The sequence below is a fragment of the Myotis nattereri genome (assembly GCF_964212035.1).
Source record: "Myotis nattereri genome assembly, chromosome: 20".
Classification (NCBI taxonomy): Eukaryota; Metazoa; Chordata; class Mammalia; order Chiroptera; family Vespertilionidae; genus Myotis; species Myotis nattereri.
In genome coordinates, this window is record NC_138096.1 from 3,324,895 (window position 1) to 3,335,829 (window position 10,935).

The 10,935-nt window shown below is 54.0% G+C and overlaps 1 protein-coding gene across 1 annotated transcript; it reads right to left on the reverse strand.

Annotated features, from left to right (window-relative positions):
* Positions 1 to 2,410: 2,410 nt before the first annotated feature.
* TAF5L (TATA-box binding protein associated factor 5 like) lies at positions 2,411 to 10,935 on the reverse strand. Its single transcript, XM_081114602.1, has 4 exons — positions 10,308 to 10,935; positions 9,128 to 9,232; positions 7,547 to 8,292; positions 2,411 to 4,418 (listed from the first exon to the last, which is right to left on the reverse strand). Exons 1-4 carry the CDS (start codon positions 10,504 to 10,506, stop codon positions 3,630 to 3,632), a joined length of 1,839 nt encoding a protein of 612 aa, XP_080970728.1. The 5' UTR covers positions 10,507 to 10,935; the 3' UTR covers positions 2,411 to 3,629.

Below are 10,935 nucleotides of genomic sequence, written 5' to 3' on the forward strand. Positions count from 1 at the left end.
GGGTCGTGGTTGAGGCCTGCGGATAGCGGTCCTAGTAATGCGAATTACGTACTATTCCCACTTGAAAATAAGGATAACACCTCACTACCCTTTTAGAAATTAGGATAAAATGGCCCGGCCGGTGTGGCTCAGTGGGTTGGGCGTCGACGTGTGACCCTGGAGGTCATGGTTCCATTCCTGGTCGGGGCACATGCCCGGGTTGGGGGTCGATCCCCAGCGTGAGGCGTGCAGGAAGCAGCCGATCAATGATTCTCTCTCATCATGGATGTTTCTCTCTCTGCCTCTCCCTTCCTCTCTGAAGTCAATAAAAACATATTAAAAAATATTGCTGGGCCACTGAGAAGGGCAAGAAATGCTCTAAGGTGTGTTTGGGGAAGGAAGAAGCAAAAGCACTGAGATATGAATGGATTAATAGTAAAATAAATAAATAAATAAATAAATAAATAAATACGACAGCAAAGCAAGGGAAGGTTGGGTGTTAATTCTGAGACAACAAGCAGAACCTCAGATCCTGCCCCCGGGAAGGACAGCGAGGGGCCCTTGGTGGAGGTGTGGTTGCCCCACGCAGCAAAATCTGGCCCCCAGTGAATAGACGCTTCATGGGTTTAGTGGCCAGCAGGTGTCAAGTTCAAAAGGGACTTCCTTTGATGGGAACTCGAGAGCAGCTGGGATTACCTCCAGGACAGTTCCACCTGTGGGTTCTTGTCCCCTGCAAGGGCGACAAGGGAGCTTGTGAGGACAGCAGCCCCGGGAGCAAACAAAAGCCTCGCCAGCCTGAGGCCCGGCCATAGAGTGAATGGACACATTTCCCAAACAAGCAACTGAAAGCCAGGTTGAAGTACAGACTAAGTTTTTAATCCATATACTTAAATACCAGTCAGGGCGACAGCAAAATGAGAAGACTACGTACTCAAAAAAAATACCCACCCCCCCTTTTTTTTAATACAACCAAGACATTTTTTAATACACGCATGAAACCAATGAAAAGCTAGTCGTCGTCTCCTTAGAAGCTAGACCTTGAATTGAAAAACTTTTCACCGTTTCCCGTTTTCTCTGTTCAGGACTTTCCTTTATCATAATTCTTTCTTCCGGCCAGTCTACGGCTAAAATTAAAATTTACAATCAGATTTACTGAGCCTGTCAGTGTAAGATTATTTCAGCTGTACCCCGCCCACACCATATACACATCACAGATTCATCATTGTGGTTCAAAATAACTGAATATTCTAAAGTTTCTTTATTCCAAAAAAATAAATTATATAGCTTTTTTTTTAGGCTTTAGGTTATTTTCAATACAAAATGGTAGCATCACCCGTCCTGTCCACACCATAGGACTGCTCTGAAGAGGAAATAAGACAGCAGGGAGCCACCTAAAGGGGGCGCCCACGTCCTCTGTACACCCTTGTGGACACATAGACACACACACCCACCCACCTCATAATAGTTCCAAGATTTGGGGGGAAAGTTGTGAGGGGCGTTCTAGAAGGTTTGATGACCCCACATTAAAATGAGCACACAAAAGAAAAAGAAAAAAATAGGCCAAACATGCAAATCATTAAGAGCTTCCATTGAAATCACAAACGTATATATACATGATCGGCAAGGTGAAGACTGACCAACCTATATGTTTCTGCGTTTAATCAAAGAAGTTCTGCATTAAAAAACAAACAAACACAAAAGCTTCCAGATCAGTGATATTTCCACTTCTGAGAATGATTCGGTCCAATCGGAGAATTTCATTATTTCTAGCAATACACCGTACAATCCAGCGGAGGGGTTCACTCCGTACAGACAAGCGCACGCCTGCATATTCTAGGCTTTTCCCTGCAGGCCCCGTGGAAGGTGATAACTGTCTTAAGTTGCCAAAGGATCCTTCTTGCAATGTCTCAAATATATATTTTTATCTATAAGAAACATGTCCTATTAGCACCTTAGGCTCAAGTAAAAAAAAAAAGTTTTTTGGCACAGAATTCTAGAGTCTCCCTAGACACCCTCCTGGGAATTCTCGTGTCCTTGCCAGAAAATGACGCGTGGGAAGCACACTGTAGAAATTCTGGCGTCATTGACATCTCTGAACGAGTCCTTTACCTGGAAATGGTTCAATAAATAGTCCGAGTTCATTAAATAACACCCCCTAGCGATTTTGTAATGGGGTTTTTTGAGGAGGAGAACTGGAAGTAGGATCTCACCAAATAACTCTGGGTGGCAACGCAGACGTTGTCTCCGGTCAGCATGGCAGTCTGGGATGTCCGAACGGTATGAAATGCGATCCGGGAGCCAGGGGAATGCCGAGGAAGCGTGATTCCAAGCGAGCTGAGCAGCGCGCAGAGGTGCACCTTCGAGGGGCTGGTCCGGCCCGGAGTCCAGGCCACACCCGCCTCTCCTCACAGCTTAAATGAGATGCCAACACTTTGTTTTTGGGAAACTAAATACATTTTAATAGAAAACAAAATACAAAATAACTCTTTTCAGGGGAAAAAAACCAAAAAACCAGAAAGATTGAATCCTTTGCCCACACATCAGACCTGGCGCCGTCCTCGGGGTTTTCGGATGCGTGCATGGTGCTTACAGTGTGTTTCACGAGGCGCACATCGAGCTGCCGTTGCGATGCAGGAGGCGGGAGCAGTGACCTCAAGGAGCCAAAGGCCGGAAAAGCCACCCCTCTGACCTTACGCTGGCAGGGGAAGTCAACGCTTTCTCATTCTGCCTCCGGACTGATCACCTCACATTATTTTCATTTCTTTCTGACATTTCGGGGGCCCGGGGGGAAGGGGGGGGGCGGAGGCTTGTTCACAGAAGTGAGCCACGAGGTCTAGCTTTCCCACCATCACTGCCCGAGCCCCAGGCTTCCTCCACGGGATGCACCCACTTCTAGGAACACGTCGGGGGGAAGGGGGAGAGGGGCGACCCACCCGTCGCCCAGAAATCCTCCCTTTCCCACAAGACACTGCGCTCCCGGAGCCCCCGGATTCCCTGAACCTCAAAATGCCAAGCATCAGAGCCAGTGCCGGGAGCTGGACCTGAAGGTGGGGAGCAGAGAGATGCCTCTGCCAGTGCTGGGTGCCCCCTTCTCCATCATCATCATCATCATCATCATCATCATCATCATAATTACTATAATTATAATAACAATAAAAATCCTGGATGCTCCTCGCCCCCACCCCTGCATTCCCGCCAGCCAGCGGCTGTGACCTGCGACCCCCCTGGGACCAAAGTGGGTCCCCCGGCCGGCCGGTCAGCAGCAGCATCGTGGTTCCAGCAAGGGTGGGGGGGGGGGGGAGAATGAGACAGACAGGAGGTGCTCTCGCGAGGACACGGGGGCCTCTTTGGAAGAACGTGCCCCCCCACCTCCAGAGCATCCCAATTCTTGATCTCGCGTCCGCTCATCACCACCACCACCACCACCTGTCCGTACCCCCTCCCCGCCCCCGCGTCCTGGACACTGGGGGGGGGAGGGGGGGGCGCCGAGGAAGGGGTGCCCGCGCCCAGGATGCCCGCGCGGGACACGGGGAGAGGCGGGGAGTCTTTCACAGTCAGTCAGTGATTCGATCGTCAGATGCAGCCCGGAGCCCTCGCTCCACGGCCGCCCGGTCCGTCACCACGAGGGTGTAAAAAAAAAAAAAAAAAAATCAATGTTCCTGATTTTCTTGCGTGATTCCCGTCACCAGGAGGAGGTTGCAGGCCATGAACTGCACGCTCAGGACGTTGCTCATCTGCCCTGTGTACACGCCCACCAGCTCCCCCGAGGAGCCGTCGGCGGCCGCGCTGCAGAAGCTGTTGCGGATGTCCCAGATGCGCACCGAGTTGTCCATGGACGCCGAGGCCACCAGGCTGCTGTCCGGGCTGAAGGCGAGGCTGGTGATGTTGTCCGTGTGGCCGCGCAGCTCCTTGTAGAGGCTCCCGGAGGCCAGGTCCCACAGCTTCAGCCGCTGGTCCTCGCCCGCCGACGCCAGGTACTTGCCGCTGGGGGAGAAGGCGAGGGACAGGACGGGGCCGCGGTGGCCTGTGAACAGCCTCACCGAGTTGCCCTGCTGGGCGCTCCACAGCCGCACCGTCTTGTCGGTGGAGCCCGTGGCCAGGTAGTTGGAGTTGGGGTGGAACCGGACGCAGTCCACGTCCGCCAGGTGGCCCGCGTAGATCCGCACCGGGTACGTCCGATCGAAGGACCACAGCCGCGCGGTGCGGTCGTGGGACCCGCTGGCGAAGTACAGGCTGTAGGGGCTGATGTCCAGGTCCCACACGGGGTAGGCGTGGCCCTGGTACAGCACCGTGTTGGTGAAGGTCCCCAGGTCCCAGTAGCGGATGGACATGTCCTCGGAGCAGGACAGCAGCCCCGAGCCGTCGGCGAGGAAGCGCGTGCTGTACACGGGCCCGCAGTGGCCCCGCAGCGTCTTCATCTCGGCCTCCTCCTCCTCCTCCTGGGCACGCCGGGCGGGGCCGCAAAGGGGACACAAGAAGAGATGTTTAGTGGTCCGTGTGGGAAACACAATCTCGGGGCAGCAGGTGGGGGTGGGAGGGCAGGGGGGAAGGGGGGGGGGCGCTGCTTGGGAAATAGCACCTACCCGGGACATGACAGGGGTCTCGCTCTTAAGGGCGACCCCAGGAGATCGGCCCATAACCGCGTGACCGAGTAAAAAGTCCCCGACAGCTCACACCCCTCTTTCCTTCCATGCGTTTTGCAGCCAAGGATTTAGCCCAGCAAAAGCTACAGCAGCCCTAACCGGTTTGGCTCAGTGGATAGAGCGTCGGCCTGCGGACTGAAGGGTCCCGGGTTCGATTCCGGTTAAGGGCATGTCCCTTGGTTTCGGGCACATCCCCAGTGGGGGGTGTGCAGGAGGCGGCTGAATTGATGTTTCTAACTCTCTATCCCCCTCCCTTCCTCTCTGTAAAAAATCTTTTTTTTTTTTTAATATATTTTATTGATTTTTCACAGAGAGGAAGGGAGAGGGATAGAAATTTAGAAACACCGATGGGAGAGAAACATCGATCAGCTGCCTTCTGCACATCTCCTATTGGGGATGTGCCCGCAACCCAGGTACATGCCCTTGACCGGAATCGAACCCGGGACCTTTCAGTCCGCAGGCCGACGCTCTATCCACTGAGCCAAACCGGTTTTGGCAAAAAATCTTATAAAGTATATTAAAAAAAAGAAAAAGCTACAGCAACGTGAGGCTGTTTATGGAGCGATGTCTGTGGGTCTCACTCTTGGGTCGAGGCTAAGGGATTTCCAAAGCCGACGGAAAGGGCAGCCTATGGTGACTCTCCTTGTGGATCCTGAGAGCCGCTGTCCGAAAAGATTTACTTCTGAGCGTATGTTCAGCCCTCGGTGCTTTCACTCCAGGGGCGTGTCAGGTCTGGCTGCTTTAGGAGCCACGCGGCTCCGTGTCTAGCCCACTGAGACCAATCCCGACACGTCCTTGCGCCCACGCCTGCGCAGACCTGGTCTCAGTTTCATGACTTAAAACATCTATGGTAATAAAAGCATAATATGCTAATTGGAACCGGATGACCGAACAGCGGAACGACCATCCGGACGACCTTCCGGACAAAGCCAGGGCTGCGAGGGCCTAGCCCAGTGATGGCGAACCTTTTGAGCTCGGCGTGCCAGCGTTTTGAAAAACCCTAACTTAACTCTGGTGCCATGTCACATAGAGAAATTTTTTGATCTTTGCAACCACAGTAAAACAAAGACTTATATTTTTGATATTTATTTTATCTATTTAAACGCCATTTAACAAAGAAAAATCAACCAAAAAAATGAGTTCGCATGTCACCTCTGACACGCCTGTCATAGGTTTGCCATCACTGGCCTAGCCCCTTGCAAGAATTTCGTGCATCAGGCCTCTAGTATATGTATATTTATTTATCTTATTGATTTCACAGAAGAAGGGAGAGGGAGAGAGAGACAGAAACATCCATGATGAGAGAGAATCATGGACCGGCTGCCTCCAGCACGCCCCACACTGGGGATCGAGCCCACAACCCGGGCCTGTGCCCTGACCGGGAATCGAACCCTGACCTCCTGGTTCACAGCTTGACGCTCAACCACTGAGCCACGCCAGCCGGGCTCAGTGCATGATGAATACAGAACCACCGTAGCCGTGTAGCCAAAACTAACCCCGGCCCATGAGAACAGTAGCCAGACAGGCGCGATCACCAGTAAATGGCACGCACACCCTGTGACCAGGCACGCACTGCTGGTGTCCACGAGGGAAGAGAGATGCGGCTTTAGAACAGTGACTTTCCGGAGGGTCGCAAACATTTCCCCGAAGGAGCAACACAAGGCCTGGAGACTCTACAGCCCAGTGACCCCTGTGATTCTCGGACAGACTTCCTGTGTGGGGGACAGCCGGGAGGACAGCCGCCCCTGGTCCCCGCGGGGGAAGCTGCCCCCTACCCCCAGCATCTCCCCCACCAGGACATTGTCTGTGTCCAAAACCTTCACTCACTCACAGGCAGGCTCCTTAAAGCTACAGCCGCCTCGACGCCGGGATTCATCAATCACGGTGGGTTTTCATGAAACCCTACCAGAATGAAGGGCAGCGGGATGCAGATTCTATCACCCATTGCCGTGGTTGGTGTATAAATAAATGTATGTGTGAGCTTTAGGTTCTCGCCTAGGAAAAGGGCATCCTTTTAACTTCTACTTGAAAAAACCATTAAACTGAAATGAAGCAAAGGCTCCAATGTGTACAGCGTTGAGGGAAAATACACACGCGTGTCCACCCATGTTCAAAATGGCTGTGGCAGGCACCGGGGACTCAAAACACGTTAGCATTTGGGAGCTTACGGTTCTACTGTGACCACGAATATTAGTGCTCTCCATTCCAAAGAGGTTACAACAACGCTTCAAAATTTCAAGAATGACTCACTGCTCTACTCCAGGAAGTTTATATAAGAACTTAACTATGGGAGTGGCCGGCCGGTGTGGCTCGGTGGTTGAGCGTTGACCTGTGAACCAGGAGGTCACGGTTCGATTCCCGACCAGGGGTCGGGTGCATGCCCGGGTGGTGGGCTCGATCCCCAGTAGGGGGCGTGGAGGCAGCTTACCCATGATTCCCTCTCATCATGGATGTTTCTCTCGCCCTCTCCCTTCCTCTCTGCAATCAATAAAAATCTATATTAAAAAAAACACAATAATTTTCATCTCTTCCGAGGTTAGGCATGTGCAGGACTCAAAGGCTGCAGGTTACACGGCATGAGTTTGCTATCGGATGAGGATTATAAGTCAAAAAGTCCCTGCTCTGTAAGATCAGTCACGTCTGGAAAGAATATTCGAAGCCAGTGGTCGGCAAACTCATTAGTCCACAGAGCCAAATACCAACAGTACAATGACTGAAATTTCTTTTGAGAGCCACATTTTTAAAACTTAAACTAAATAGGTAGGTACATTGTTATTAACTTAATTAGGGTCCTCCTAAGGCTTAGAAAGAGCCACACCCAAGGGGCCAAAGAGCCGCCTGTGGCTCGCGAGCCGCAGTTTGCCGACCACTGTTCTAAGCAGATGAGCAAGGCAGGTGCGGGGAAGGGAGCAGGACCCCCCTACCTCCTCTTCCAGGATGTCACAGGCCAGGCGGATGCGGGACACGTCCACCTGGTGGGGCTCGGCTTTCAACTTCTTGGACCGGAGGCTCCAGAGTTTGATGCAGGAGTTGTCGAAGCCGGCGGCCAGCAGCTTGCCGTCGGGGGAGATCTCGGCGGCGTTCAGCAGCTGCTCCGTGTGGTAGAAGGCGTAGACGCAGATGGTGGTGAGGGAGGGCGGGCCCTCCTTGACCCGCCGGATGCTCTCCTGCAGGACGTCCAGGGCGGCCTCGTTCTGCAGGATCGGGCCCCCGGGCACGTCGGGGGGCTCCAGGCCGCCGCCCTCGCCCCGCGAGGAGGAGCCGCCGCCGCTGCCGCCGCCGCCGGCGTAGAGCTGGTAGTCGGTCCTCTTGGCGGGCTGCACGTCCAGGTGGATGTGCAGGGTGAGGACCCGGCACAGGGCGGCGTTGTTGTCGCTCTGGAGGTAGCGGATCAGGTAGTGGTAGCTGTCCTCCGGCAGGCGGACCACGTACTTGCTGTCCAGGAAGGCGCGGAGCTTGAGGTTGGACAGGATGTCCTGCAGGGTCTGCGTGGCCTGCAGCTGCTCGACCACGTCCCTCTGGCTGGCGTTGTGCAGGAACAGGCCGTGGAAGCGGCTGTAGAAGCTCTCGGCGGTGCTCTTGGGGCTGTTCTGGACCAGGTGGAGGTGGAGGTAGACGAAGAGGGGGTACAGGAGAGGCATCACTTCCTGGCTGTGCTGGGAATCGGAATCTACAACGAGAAGAGGAGCGCGCTGGACAGTCAGCATCATCGAAGAGCGTGGGGGGCCCTCCCGGGGAAGCGCCCCCGCCCCACCACACCACATGGTGTCAGGACCCTGGTTTCTGAGGCTGGTGACTGAAATATGAGCCCAACAAAGCCCGGCCGGTGTGGCTCAGTGGTTGAGCGCCGACCTATGAACCAGGAGGTCACGGTTCGATTCCTGGTCAAGGGCACATGCCCGGGTTGCGGGCTCGATCCCCAGTGGGGGGCGTGCAGGAGGCAGCCGATCCATGGTTCTCTCTCATCATGGATGTTTCTATCTCTCCCTTTCCCTTCCTTTCTGAAATCAATAAAAAAAAAAAATGTACATATATATAGATATATATAAACAATACCACAAAAATACACCCAGAGCCCTCGCCCTTGCAAACTTTAACCTTGTCCTTCAACTCTCTCAGAAATTCCAAAGACCGTAAGTTTGAGGCAAGTGGTAAACTACCTTTTATTTTTTTAATATTTCTTTTTTTTTAAAATTTAAATATATTTTATTAATTTTTTACAGAGAGTTAGAAACATCGATGAGAGAGAAACATGGATCAACTGCCTCCTGCACACCTCCCCACTGGGGATGCGCCCGCAACCAAGGTCCATGCCCCTGACCGGAATCGAACCCGGGGCCCTTGAGTCCGCAGGCCGACGCTCTGTCCACTGAGCCACACCGGTCAGGGCGGTAAACTACCGTTGATTCTCTAACCCAGCGCCGTGCCTGGAATGTAACAGGCTCCGAGGAAAATCCCCACGACGCGTTCTTCATCGGACAAGGCTCGGGGTGCCGGGTACTCACCGGTGAGGAAGGTCCGCAGCCGCCCGAACTGCACCTCATACTGCTGGGGCTCCGCCTGGCACGGGGCGGCCGACACGATGTTGGCACAGCCAGACTCTGTTTGGACTAAGGCGGAGAAGACACACAGATGGGGACGGAAAAAGAATTATTCTTCTTCTTTTACAAACATCATCTCTATTGATTTCAGAGAGGGGGAAGGGAGAGGGAGAGAAATAGAAACATCAGTGATGGGAGAGAATCACTGATGGGCTGCCTCCTGCACACCTCCGACGGGGGATCATCGAGCCCGCAGCCCGGGCCTGTGCCCTGACCGGGAATCGAACCCGGGACCTCCTGGTTCTTGGGCCAATACTCAACCACTGAGCCACGTCGGCCGGGCTGGAATCATTTCGCTGATTCCCCTGGTTTTTCTCTGGCTCTCCTACTGCTTCCAGGACAGATTCCTGAACTGATCTTTCATCTCCCCTCCGCCCCCCATATCCCACGGTCTTTCTGCTCTGTTTCCTGGGGGTGTCCTCAACTTCACTTTTTTTTTAAAAAAATATATTTTATTGATTTTTTACAGAGAGGAAGGGAGAGAGATAGTTAGAAACATCGATGAGAGAGAAACATCGACCAGCCGCCTCCTGCACATCCCCCACTGGGGATATGCCCGCAACCCAGGTACATGCCCTTGACCGGAATCGAACCCGGGACCCCTCAGTCCGCAGGCTGACGCTCCATCCACTGAGCCAAACCGGTCTCGGCAACTTCACATTTTTACTACGTATTTAAATGTATCATTTTCGTGTGTGTCCTGAGAATGTCCTTTCCTTTTAAAACCAGCATTCTCTCCTTGCTTCAAGGCTGTCAATGGTGATATTTTAAAAAAATATATTTTTATTGACTTCAGAGAGGAGGGGGAGGGGAGAGATAGAAACATCAATGAGGAGAGAGAATCATGGATCGGCTGCCTCCTACTGGGGGTGGAGCCCGCAACCCGGGCATGCGCCCTGACTGGGAATGGAACTGTGACCTCCTGGTTCGTAGGTCGATGCTCAAACCACTGAGCCACGCCGGCCGGGCAACGGTGGTATTTTAAAAAAAAAATATATATATATGTTCATGGGCTTCAGACCGGAAGGGACCTTGCCGTGCGTCCCCCTCTCCAGCTCGCCCGCCCGCAGCGGCCCGCACCCACCTGTGAGGTTGGCTGCCATCTCCTCGGGGGTCTGGGACAGGCGCAGGCCTTGCTTCAGGGGACCGTCGGTGTCCACGTACTGCCGGCGTTTGAGGTAGCAGGACACGGCCATCTGAATCTGCTCGGTGCGCACCCGTTTCATGACCTGGGGGCGGGGGGGGGGCCAGAACACGGGACGGTCAGGGATCTGGGGGCGCATCCCGTCCAGCCGGGGCGCCTCCCTCACGGAAAATCAACGGCAGGAAGGACCGGCCCCGCGAGCAGCTAAGAAGCCACAGGAATCCCTCGAGGACCAGCCGGTGCCCGCGTCCGTCTCTGTAGTCCCTGGTGGTGATGGTACCACGGCCACCGCCGGTGGTGGAACCCCGCAGATCACCCCGACTCCACTGAACGCCCAGATTTCCACCCCCCACCCCGAGCTTTTCCTTAGAGACGCATTCAACGCGCACACAAGACCAGCAGGATCCCGGGCTGTTCAGGTCTCCTGCCGGCTCCCCAGGCCGAGAAGCAGGTGGGTGGTGGCACCCAGGCCAAGGCCTGGGAAATTCAGGATCCGGCTGAAGAGGTACTGGGAAAGGGAGGGGCTACTCATGGGGACAGGGGATGCTACGCTCTCTCTCTCTCTCTC